General features: G+C 37.2%; 1 protein-coding gene across 2 annotated transcripts in view; it reads left to right on the top strand.

The window, feature by feature from the left end:
* Positions 1-13,125, top strand: part of RSBN1L (round spermatid basic protein 1 like) — a 41,787-nt gene that overhangs the window by 14,211 nt on the left and 14,451 nt on the right. Inside the window, exons 3-4 of one of the 2 annotated variants that reach the window (XM_030291557.4) lie at positions 7,423-7,683; positions 8,002-8,066. In XM_030291557.4, coding sequence (XP_030147417.4) covers positions 7,423-7,683; positions 8,002-8,066 — 326 coding nt within the window. Of the gene's footprint in view, positions 1-7,422; positions 8,067-13,125 lie in introns of both variants that reach the window. The other variant, XM_030291548.4, reaches the window with a different exon arrangement.

The following is a 13,125-nucleotide window of genomic DNA, read 5'->3' as shown; positions in this document are numbered from 1 at the left end:
AAAAGGAGGATGATTAATAGGCTTATTTGTAAACAGTCCCATTTCTATTTTTCATTTAGAAAAAAAAGGTCAGTCTTGTTTTTCTGATTATTTATATCTGAGTACAGCAACTGCTAAAATGGCAGTAGGAGAAATTCTTAGTATGTGTTTCTGCAGGATTAAACACCTTGGTTTGTTGAATGTCAAAATCCAGGAAAGAACTGAAAATGAATATTTTATTTGCTGGCATGAACATATGTAAATACAAATTGCTTTCTAAAGATTTTTCATAATTACTCTTCTGGAAGAAATGATGTTTAATTGTACATTTTTATGAACCTTTTAAATTTTTTATAGATTTTTTTGCATGAGTAATTATAAAATCAGTATATTGAACATGAGACAGGTCTTTGTGTCTCATTAAGGAAAATGTTCAAGTATTTGTATGCAAAGCACTTTAGTTGAGGGAATGAGTAAGACTGAGATTAGAGTGCAGGGTACATCATCCACTTTAGTGATTTGTCTGCTACTGAGTTTGCTTCAGAGTCCTTATGTACCAAGATATCAACTTTACCAATAAAATACATGAGTAGAGGTAAAACACAGATGTCAAATGAGATGGAGCAAGTTGCAACTGGAGGAAGAGCTGTGCTGGAAAGCTTTCTGCTGGAGCCAGGAATCTGGAGTTTGAAGCAAAGATTTCTGGTACTTCAAAATTAAAATGTTTAATTTTGGTGACTAGGCTCTCCTAAAGTAAGGAAGTGAAAACTGATTTTCATTACTGGCTGCTGTTAAAAATGTTTGTGCCTTCCTGTTACTAGCTGTCAGCTAGAAAACTCTGGGAGACAAAGAGTTTACTGTTACTAATTTTTGGGTTTTGTTTTGAAATGTCTAAAGTCCCCCTCTAATAATTTTGGTTGTGATCTCTAAGTTGAGAAACAATTGCTCTGGTTGAAGCAACTCAATAAAATATTTGACTTCTTGGTCTCTGCTTATTTAAAATTTCAGATCAAATGATCAAGCACAACAAATGGACAAAACACAACATAAAATAAATTTCAGGTAATGTCTGACTTCTTGCAAAAACTTACATTTGGAAGGTGTCTGTAATTAACCAGAGATTAGGCTGTGTAGCATCAATTTTAATTACAACTATGTGTCATCATGTAATAACAGAGCATTGGCTTATTTGCATAAAATTTGAACAGTTTTGAATATCAGTCCTTAGTAGTAAGTCCCATGTCACTAACAGTGACAGGTATATTATGGCACCACAAAAAATGTGTGCCGAGTTACCTTGAAACATCTACCAGTCCTATAAATGTGCGCATGCAAGAATTATTTTTCTATTTATGGTACATAAGGCTTGGTACCTAGAAGATGGCTAAATGTTATTTAGTATTAGTTCTGATACTGCTGAGTATGTGCATGCATGAACAGAATGAAGAGAACTTAACATTTTTCTGGTTTCTTTATTGATATGGTGCAAATTTTGTAACTCTTTCCTTGTGCTTAGCCAAATAAGAGCAGAAACTGTTCTTCATGTTTTTATAGTCCAGTGAAGTGTAAGCTCAGTCTGCTTTTTAACAACAGGTCAGAGGGGAACGTTTCTGTAAATGTGGATGCTGAGAGTGTTTTTATTTAGCCCCTGTCCCTGTTATTTCTCATTCTTGGGGTCCTAAGGCAGTGACCCACATCAAATAAAGTATTTTCAATACGATTGAAAATTGTAAACTTCTGACTAGTGTTTTTGAACCATGTTGTGGAAAAAGCTTTTTGTTTATAGGTTCAGTACCTGTTGTGTATAATTGGATCTCAGGACACATAGAGACAAACATGCCACGCACTTCAAAATGTGTGAAATTCGATTCCAAGAGTCGTATGTATATGTATGTATATGTATGTATGTACACACCTGTACTGTGTGTGTGGGTGTCTTCAAAGGTTTGGGTTGCCAGTGTGTGCCTCAGCAGTAAGAGGTGAATCCAGTTAGCTTGTATCAAGTACTGCACTACTGTTCCCAAATCTGACTTAAAATAACGTAGTTTGGATATCTCATGCTTGTGTTGGGATCTTTATTTAAACTTTTGAATTGCTTACTTATGTTTTCACCAAATTCTGTATATCTGCTCTGGAGCAACTTGATTACTGCCCTGGAGAGATGTGGAAAGCTGCTCTTCTTTTTTGTTGTCCATTAGTGAAGAGTCAAAGCAATGTTACTGGTTTTGAAAGAAGCAGCTAATTTTACTTTAAAGTATTTTGATATATGCAGCAGAGGAATGACTGAATGAGTGTCACTCATTGAAGTGTTTCTGCTCCTCTCTATGGCTAATGCAGAAGAAGATAAAGAAGAAAGCATTTATTGGGCATTGCTGATAGCAATTCCAGTATTTCAGCAAGCTAGCTGTTTTTGCTCTTAAGTATTTGCAGCTTCTGAGCAGCTTTAAACATCCACTTCAGAGTGGATCTTAGAATTCATTAGAGCAGAAGCCTTAGGCTAGAGAGATGTGCTTCCTTCTCTATCTGTCACATTCTAGAAATACTATTTACTTCTAGAAATCAGTTTTTCATTTCATGTTTGTATTCCTCGAGAGAACTGTCTGTACACTAAAATAGTTAAACATAAATATTCAAAAATTGGGCGTATGCAGGTGTCAAAGCAGTGTGGAGACCAAGCATCACCCATACTCATTTTAAGAGGATACATGGAGGAGATTGTAGTCTGGTCTGTATTACAGATAAATGAACTAAAATGTTACCTTTAAAAGGTAAATTTTGTAACTTCCTTGTTAAATTTAAAAGTTCAAGTGTTCAGGTTACAAGAAATTCTATTAAGGTTTCCTAGGAAATTGATCCTATCTCATAAATACACTGTTAGGTGAGGTGATGGGACTTTTTTAACCTGTAAAAATTCAGCTTTGTTCAGTGCTGGGCTGGATAGAGAAGGTGTGGGGGACAAGGTATCTGAGCAGAGCAGGTGGTTTGCTGCCCCAGGGAGGGGTGGGTTCTGGTATCCTGCTGTCAGTGGCCTGTATGCTTTAGTTCCTGTCTGACAGTTCACTGATGTAGCAGCAGAGTGAATCGTTTTCTGCTGAGCCTTTGAGTTACTGTGCAGTTGATGAGCAGCAGTGGTGCAGACTGTGTGCCAGGAGCAGTGATAGAGGAGAGTGGGGGGTTGGATCATCTGGCAGTGAGCTCATACATTGCTCAGCTGTGTCATATCTATTTGAAGGCTGAATAATTCAGTGTCACATTTTTTCAGTCTTCCAATATACAATTTGATTTTAAAATGTTTTTTTTCTTTGCAATGTTGGGTGTATGAGGTATCTATACAAATAATTTTCTGTATGTATGTCATTGGCTGCTTGTGGGGAAATGGAGTTTTTGACAGAACTTGTGTATGCAATAGGAAAAGCTCGTGTGAATTTTAAAAAGGCTCAAAACAACTAAGTAGTTTTTGAAGTTCTGTTACCTAATTCCTGCTTGAAGTAGTTTTGGAGATCTGAGATTTACTTTTGTTGGTATGCAGGTTTATTTTCAAAGTCTTTAGTTCTAGTAATGTTTTGGAAAAAGCCCATTTGGAATCCTTTTTGTCTTCTGATTTCTCTGTTTTAAGGCTTTTTTCTCCTCCAGTGGCATCAGTAGTTCAGACCTTGAAGCCAGGATTGATGTTTTATCTCCCAAGGATAGACACTCGGCCGTTTTTCTCTCTTTCAGTTGCAAGTAGCAGTTCAGGGGGCCCTGCTACCTTCTGTCATAGATCTTCTGGTGTTGCTTTTTTTTATTGTATAGCCTTTTATTCTTTCAGTGATTGTTGCTCTCTTGGTTTCCAAGTGCTTCAGAATTAAAACTGATCTCAGTTCCATTCTTCTTAAAGACAGAGATCAAAAAAATTCTGTGGAAGAGAGTTGTGCACAGAAGTGAGGGGCCATGGGCAAATATTTATTTTGTTCCAAATTGTAGACCTCGTTTTTGCAACTTGGTGTGATTTGAGAAAGTGTGCAATGATAAATTGTAGTAATTGATATATATGTAAATGGCATAACCCTTTTATCTTGTGTTCAGAAGTAAAAGCAGTCTGTGTTAAAATCAGTGTATTTAAAGCTGAGCAGAACATTTTTTTTATATACCCGAAGAAGAATTATTTTTATCCTCTGGTTAAAAACTTTTATCTCTTCTGAAAGTTTCATAGATATGGTATGAAAACAGAGGGAATGATAAATGTTCTTCATTAAAAAATGTCTTGGTGTAATTCCTTCTAAGGTTTTAAGTGCTTCCCTAGATGTATACCAAGTTAAATAAGAAGTAATTTTACAACTAATTTTGAAGACAAACCCTTTTTGCATATGTTCACGTGAACTTTGCATAATATGAGACTGATTTACATTCCATCTATGTTGTTTCTGTCTAAAAGGCACTACTGCTTTCAAGACCATGGCTGTGCTCTTTTGAGTGTTGCTCACTGATGATTAGGAAAAAATCAAAAATTTCAATTGGAAGGGGCCTACAATTACCATCCAGTTCAACTGCCCCGCTGCCTCAGGGCTGATTTAGGAGTTAAACCCTGCTGTTAAGGGCATTGTCCAAATGCCTCTTAAACACTGACTGCCTCGGGCATTGACCAGGAGGAAGCAGGAAGCCTGCTTGTTGTTTAATAGTGGAATTTTTTTTTGTTTGCTTGGTTAGTTTTTAAAAATCTTATTGCATAGCTGCATCCTTGAAATACATTAAGTGATGGATTAAAGAAACTGTCGCCAGATATTACAGGAGCAGTTGAATGAAATTGATTGTTAGTAAAACTTCTCAGAAGATCGAATCAAAAGGAACGGGACAGATTGAAAGGGGAAATCAGATCATCTTCCTTCTTTTAGTTTTGGAATGCAAGTCAATAGTTTTTGTTGTTTTGCACAGATAAAAATTCATACCCATCTATTATATAAGTACTTTATATTTCAGGTAGTAATGATATAATGTGATTTAATAGCTGGATGTTCAGCAAGAACATACAGATGCTGATCTTAATTTGTGTTAGGATTTCTTTGGTGATAACAAACATGCTTAAGTAGGAGAGAGCAATTTGGCTCTTACCACAGCAAATAGCTTCTTGCTTTGAAGTTTTTTGCCATTTATATTATTCTGATTGAACCCCAGTAAATATAAATTTCCATCCTTTCCCTGCCATACATAATGCTCCAGATCTGAGTGACTAGTTTGAACAAAAATCTGATCTCCATTTAAAAACAAGTGAAGTGGGTTGGCAGGTAACTCCTGCTTCCCTCTGCGTCACCTTGATCCAGCATTTGGTGCTATAATTCCATAGTTTGTATATTCAAACTAATGTCATATCTGCAGAATGCTTGACTTCATTGTATCCATCAGCATAGCAAAAATTGTTCATATTTAGAGTGAAACAATTTTATAATCCTAAGTTATAGCATTCTTAAGCGTTTGCAATACCTGTATACTTGTAGATGCTTTTCTGCAGTTGTGTTCCTGCAGTCAGGAGGAGGGAAAAAATGTCCAAGTCTGTATTTTGAGATTTATATTGAGATTTCAAAGCCTGCAATGCATAACTTCCCACTGTCATAATCCATTTCTTTCTTTTTATTTCCCACTGTCTGGAGCTGGGGTCATAATGACACCATTACAATACCCTAGAATGCAGCAGTAGGTGATTTTTGCCAGGTAATGACAAGGACACATTACAATTACACACAATGAATGTCACCCTGAATGAACCATTTCAGGATTCCTCTAAGGTTGAGGTACTTAGTTGTTGAACACCTGTTGCTGCTCTTCCCGGTCTTTTCATGCCCACTAGACTTAAGGACTCTGGTGACAGAAAGAGGATATTAACAAAGAAATGGTGAATATTGCATCTACCAGCTGAGGCAATCCTGTTGCTGAGGTTTGATGCTGGGTTTACATTAAATTTAGCCCAAGAAAGGACAGACTTCTATGAAGATACTCTGCCTTTTGGCAGATGAATTTATCTAAAAGTGCAATTGTGTTCAGAGAGTGCACGGTGTTAAATCTGATTCTGAGTGAAGGGAGTCTTTGTAGTTATTAACTGTGTGGATTAGTTTAAGAAATCCTAGAATCCATTTCCTTGTTTGGGCTAAATAAGAAATGAGGTGACCTCAGGGCACTTCTCATTCTCCTCTCTGTGAGAAAATAGAATCCAGGGAGATTATGAAATCTGCCTCCAGTTCAGGAACCACAGAAGTATTTAGCTGCTGTCACAAACCTCAGGGGACTCAGACCCTAGTGCCTCAATTGCTTGTTCTCCTTTCCAATATCTGCATCTTCCATGTCCAAACTCTTAATCATCAGCAAGAATTTGTGTTTTCATGTACCAACAGTTGTGGTCTCACTTTTCTTTTTCTTAAAGGACTCTTGGGAAGTTACTCGGGTGCAAGATGGCAGGCTGAAAATAGTCTACTGCAACATTCTAGTAGAGACTGTCTAACTTAACTCTTGCAGATTTCATATTACTTAGTCTTACAATGAAATACACAATTTTTAAACCTCAAGCATCTGTGTTTGAACATGCTGGTCTTGAATCGCTGGTGTGAATATGATTTTGTGCTGAAACATACCCACTAACTGCGTTTTACTATGTGCTAAATCATTTTGACTGCTTGATCTTAGGGCAGTGTAGTGCTAGAAGTTTTTTGGCTACCACTTCTATTCCTTGCAAAAAAAAAAAAAACCCTCACTTGTTTAAAACAAGTGAGAACTTTTACCTTGGGAACCACTTGAATATGTTATTCCAAATGAGTAATTTCTGCCTTTAGGACATTTTGGACATTTAAGACAGTTTGTTTTCACTTCAGCTTGTATATTGTGTGAACATGAAGCTAGTTTCTTTTTTGTGAGTGTTTTCTTTAATGTTTCTTTAATTTTAATTTCATTTATTTTATAATATGTTTGGGATCAGATAAACTTTCAACACAGTTTATCTAGTTTTGAAAGAGTGACCACGTGAAGAAGCCCATTAGACAAGGTCAGTTCTGGCAGTGGCACCTCGTGGGCAGCTTGCTGCTGCAGGTTCATATCCACGATGGTTTGTAAGCCCCTTGTTTGGCAGTGTGGGACAGCTGTCCTGTGATGTCTCTGGACTTCATGGGACAGTAACTGCTAATGCCAGCTAAAGGAAATGATGGACTGCAACTCATCATGAAAGCAGCCTTGGGAAACTTGGGTTATTGTAATGTCTTTCCCTTGTTGTCTCAGCTTATTTATCAGTTGCACTGTGACCATGGCAGGTGTCCCTTACCCTCCTCACTTTTGGTAACATACACATTGTGACCCTTCTTTTGGTCTCTGGTCTTTGTCTGCCATGGTGAGGGTTTTGGTGACTTTGAATTCCAGTCTTTAAATATATATGTTATTTTGTATAAAAACTTCCTTAAGAGATCTTTTCTTTTAAACTCTCAACAGGTGGGAAGGAGAAACCAAAAACCAATGCAGAAGAGCTACAGATTAAAAAAGTTAAGAAGAAAAAGAAAAAGAAACATAAAGAGAATGAGAAGAGGAAGCGTCCAAAAATGTACAGCAAATCCATTCAGACCATCTGCTCAGGATTGGTTTCTGATATTGAGGATCAGGAAGCCAAAGGCATCATAGATGATAATCTTAAGGATTTCAATGGGAAAAATATGGATCCCAAGAAGGACTGTGAGTCCAAGATACCAGAGAACAGTGAGTTTCCATTTGTCTCGTTAAAGGAGCCACGGGTTCAAAATAAACTCAAAAGGTTGGACACATTGGAGTTCAAACAGCTGATTCATATTGAGCACCAGCCTAATGGAGGTGCATCAGTTATCCATGCCTACAGTAATGAACTCTCCCACTTGTCTCCTGTGGAGATGGAGAGATTTGCAGAAGAGTTTGTGGGTCTGGTTTTTAGTGAAAATGAAAACTGTGCAGCTTACTATGTAATGGGTATTGTTCATGGGGCAGCTACTTATTTACCTGACTTTTTAGACTACTTTTCGTTTAATTTTCCCAATTCACCAGTGAAAATGGAGATTTTGGGAAAGAAAGATATAGAGACAACGACTATGTCAAATTTTCATGCTCAGGTAAGAGGTTATGCATTTTACTTTCTAAAGTCATATAATGGTTTCAAAAACTGTGAATGGGTTTTTTTGAGTAGTTGCTATTAGCTCTGCTATGTGGATGACAAAGAAGACTAGAAACACGGGATTTCTTTAATAAGTCAGTTCTGTGTTATTGAAGATGAAAAGAGACATAAAATTATTCACTGAGGCATTAAATTGGATTTTTGGTGGGAGGGTGAGTGTTTGCATGCTTGTGTGTGTAGGTTTCTTTGGAATTGTTTCTGTAGCTGAAGATTAACCATGAGTTTTGGAGGATTAAAATGGTTTAGCTGTGGCTTTCTGGGTGTCTGAACAGTAGTTTATGTGTGTGAACTTTGTCATAAAACTGAAATGCTTTAATACAATGTTATACATAAAAACCTGCATAGGGCACAGTTATTTTAGCTGCATTTGTAGTTTGGGTTTTCTAAATCCATCCTCAGAGAAGAGCTCAGGGGTTAATGTGGCTACAGATTTGGTTCTTAGCCCTTTGAATTTCTCCTCACTTGGCTGGATTCTCTGGAAAGCTCTTAAGGTAAATGGTAGAATGACTGGCAGCTTTAGAATATTTTATTTGAATTTTTTTGGAGAGAAATGACTGTATACTCTCTTAACAACAGCTGTTGATTAAACATCACCTTTGCTGTTTATTAACTTGCTGTAGCAAATACATTTCTGTCGCACAGAAATTATTTATAGCACTGGTTTTCAGGAAAAAAATCTGTGATTTTTATCTTGATGATAAAGTTATTGCAAGAAACCCCATTCAGTGAGTATAAAACAATTGATGCAGAAACTCAATCCTGTTATTTATATCAACTTTATCTCACAATTACCCTTCTAATTCCCATATTTGTGAACTTAGATGTTGTATGAATCAGCTTTAAACTATTTAATCTTCACTTTTGAGATGATAAGAAAGAGTTCAAGTATAAGTTACACTGTCATCTTTTCAGGAAAAACATGCCATTTTTTCCCCTTCAGCTGCATAAACGTTTGCATAGAACACTTGCATGTATTGACACATTTCAGGTGTGTGTTATCTACAAGGATATGCAGAACTGAAATGTTGCTGCAAGAGAACATTTGCAGTGCTGGCTGAGAAAATATCTACTGCCATGGAATAGGAATATTCTGTGAACTACAGTCACTGTTTTTCTTGAGTATATAAACTGAATCACTAATAATAAAAATCACAGAACATATGATGGGCAATTCTCCAGAGCTGCTCTTTGGCCATTTTAGATAAGAAAAGCTGGATCTGTCCTTGTAAGTATGTTCCTTAAATCCAGCTGGATGTCTTGGGTAGCATTAACACAGGCATAGCTGTGTGCTAGTACCTGCCCTAAAGAAATAGTTAAAAAAAGCCCAAATTTTATTCTTGTGAATTATAATATAATTATTTTACTAGAAGGATAGATTAAATTGTTATTACAATGGTAATCAACATCTGTAGTTAAACCAGTCCTGTGTTCGTTGGGTTTGAAATCATAATTCCCCATTTTTGTGTAAGTGAAGGAGGAACAGAGAGAGGCTGTGGTAGATGAAACTGTACTATCACAGCATTCAGCTGGTCAGCTCTGTGGTCTAAGCTGTATTTTACTTGGTTGGAGCTTTATTTCTGGTATCTTCATTTCCTTTCTGTCCCCTCCTTTTTTTCCTTAGTTTTCATGGCATTTTATCACTTCTCAGTTTGGTTGCTTGACAGAAAATGCTTGGCTCCTTATATTTTTGCTAACTTAGGGTTATATGGTGTATAAATAACATGTACAGGCAAACATCAGACTTTAATTGTCTTCTGTGCAGTATTCTTGTTTCTTGGAATATTTAAGTCAGTATCTTGGTTGCATCTAATTTTTTGTGATTTTCTTATTTCTGTTTTACTTTGGCTGTTTATTTTGGGTTTTTTTTCATGTGGTCTGCTACAGTTAAAATGTTTTATTAGCTTTGTATTCTCCTTTTTAGCATGCTGCATTTTGTGCAGATTGAGAACATTATCCTGTCTCACTAAGTTCTTTGTGCATCTTTTAAAGGGATTCTAATATCTTGTGGCAGTACATTTTGATGAAACTTTAAATGTATTTGGTTTTCTGTTCCTACATTTCCCCAGCTTTGTGCAGGGCAGCCTGAGCCATGTCTAGCAGTTGTTGTATAGCCTCAGATGAGGAAGGATTTGTTTTCTGAGGTCTAAGTAGCAAGCTGATTTTGTCAAGTCTGCTTTGAGTATGTATCTTGGACTTCATCAACTTTAAGAAACGTGGGTATTCCTTTGCTAGTTTTAACTAAAACACTGAAATGAAGCTCACTTTCGTATAAGAGATTCTTTGGTGGTTTCTCAGAGCTCATGTAGCACATGTAATTAATCTGATAATCTGACAAATTTAGTTATTTTAAAAGATCAAAAAAGGTATTGTACAAAGGAGAATGTTAAACTAAGCCTGAAATGGAAAGTGTTATAGAGTGTTTTATCAATTTTTGGTGTTCAAGTTGACTCTTTTGTTAGTACTCAGTCTTCCACCTCCTGTTTTGTGACAGATGTGGGTTTGGGATTTTTTGGTTTTAAATAATGCATATTTCTAAGTCATCAAGTTCTGTGACAAGAGTCAGATTGCACAGTAAATTCTGTGGCTGCGGTCAGATTGGGGTTCTCCTAAGTTTACCTGGAAGGTCTGCATCTGTCAAGTAATTGACTTTGCTTTCACAGTTGTAGAGTTGAAAACTAACTCCTTTAAGCTTGCTTCCCAATAAACCTGTATCACATAGGAGTCATGTAATTTTACTTGTTACCAAACTATAAGGGACACATATTTGTGAGAATGTTTACAGTAGATGCAGGAGAGAGGAATTTGGAACTGGTTCTTTCTAATGAGAGTTAGCTTTTACATTTTGCAGGGAGAGGAACTGGGGAGTTTTTCATCATCCAGCTTGGGCCTATGCCTGAGTACTCCTTAAAATTTTTTTGTGTTAGTGTAACAGCTCTTTCTGAACAGACTGCAAGGCTTAGTCAGACAGTTTCTGTAACTGGGCAAAATGAAATTAGCCTGGATATCCTTGTAGCCAGTAAGTCAGTCCTTCAGGTGTTGAAAAACTGTCTTGTAGCTCCATCTTCCCTGGGCTCTGTGTTTGTGTAGATGGCAACAGCTGCATCAGTTACCTGATAGCCATGGATCTCGTCAGGTTCTTATGAGGATTTAAAAGAATGTAAATAATCAGCTTTTGCCACCTACTTGGAGCTTACATCACTTAAGCTATTTAATGCTGCTGAGACAAATGGTAATATTTTGAACTTTTTATTTTTTCCTCATGCTGGGCAAGTGTACCTTTTTATTGCTGTGCTGAAACCCCAAAGCTCACAGTTGATGTTTAACAGTGCTTAGTACATTGATTTTACTGTCTTGCATCAGTGGCAACTTCTTAGTACAAGTGAATAAAATGCTGCACAGTACCAAACAATTCCTCTGCTGCCAAACAAGATGGACTGTTTTAAAGTTGTATTTGACAAGTCCTTGTCTGCTGTGTTTGAAGGATATGTCAAAGTGATTCCACTCTTTCCAAAGAAGTACTTTGTAAAATTATTTTTTTTCTTGTTTGACCTGTTATCCATTTATTCTCATCTTTAGTGGAGAAGGCAAACAACTTACCCTTTTCATTCAGCTTTCTCTATATTTGAAGATTGCTTAATAGCTTCTTTTTTTCCCTCTTCCTAGATCAAGTGATTTGTTTCAGTCTGTGATTGCATGTTATACCCTTACTAGTCTTAGTATTCTCCCCTTATGTTTAATTCAGTCATCCATATTTTTTCTTAATATACAGTACTGAAAATCAAGTGTCTGCCTGGTGTATTGATGTCAAAGACCATGCTGCAAGTGTCTTGCAAATTATTGATCTTATGTCTATTTCTTCCTTTTTCAGAGCAGGCTGTGATCTGGAGCAGCTCCTCTTAATTCAGTTGCTTCCCTTTTCAGGCTCGTGCAGTTCATTAAATATGTATATGAGTGTAGTTCTTGCTTTTGTTTAAATGAATTATATCCTTTGCATTCAGACCCCTTCTCCAGTTTCAGGCTTTGTTAATTTTGATCCTTTCCTGTAATGGACTTGCAGTGTTGTGATACCTGTGGGTTTTATGAGGCTATACTGCCTTCAAAGGAAGAATCATTGCTGCCTGCCTCAAAATTAGGTAGTTATGTGAGCACAGACTAAACTGCCCACAATTTGCTCTTATTAGACCATGTTTCTCTAGCAGTTTTTAGAATATAGTGGAAATGCCCCATGTTAAGATGTCTACTGGTCCTCTGAACAAGCCTGTCCAGTCATAGTAACAAAGGCTAGTTTGACTTGATTGTTTTCAATTTTTTTTTTAGATGATTGTGTTTATTAGTTCTTATTCTTACTGTCTTATTTTCTAGGTAGATGATAGCTGTATCCAGCTAAGTGTTTTTTTCTGTAAATTGGAATTAGGCTAAATAGTGTCTAGTTCCTCTGTCTTCTGTTGACACCTGTTTCTTTCAGATGGTGTGTTACTGTCTTCCAGATTTGAAGAACTTCTTTTGTGGTTTTGAGTTAGAATCATGGGGTGGTTTGTTTTGGAAGGGACCCCAAGGACCATCTAGTTCCAGCCACCTGCCATGAGCACACTCCTGACACCTTCCACTAGACCAGGTTGCTCAGTGCTGCATCCAGCCTGGCCTTGAACACTTCCAGGGATGAGCCATCCTTAGCTTTGCTGGGCAACCTGTCCAGTGCCTCACCACCCTCACAGCAAAGAAAGTCTTTGTAAGAGCTAAACTTCCCCTCTTCCAGTTTGAAGCCATTCCACCTTGTTCTGTCACTACATGCCCTTGTGCACTGTCCCTCTCCAGTTCTTTTGTGGTCTCCTTTAGATACTTGAAGGTTTCTCTAAGGTCTCCCTGGAGCCTCTTCTCCAGGCTGAACAATTCCAATCTGCCTGTGAAAAGCCTGTCTTTATAGGAGAGGTGCTTCAGCCCTCTCATCATCTTCATGGCCTTCCTCTGGACTTGCTCCAGCAGGTTGGTGCTCTTCC

This window comes from Taeniopygia guttata, chromosome 1A (assembly GCF_048771995.1).
Source record: "Taeniopygia guttata chromosome 1A, bTaeGut7.mat, whole genome shotgun sequence".
NCBI classification, from domain to species: Eukaryota; Metazoa; Chordata; class Aves; order Passeriformes; family Estrildidae; genus Taeniopygia; species Taeniopygia guttata.
Note: the sequence above shows the minus strand (reverse complement) of the source record. Positions and strands in the feature narration are given on the sequence as shown.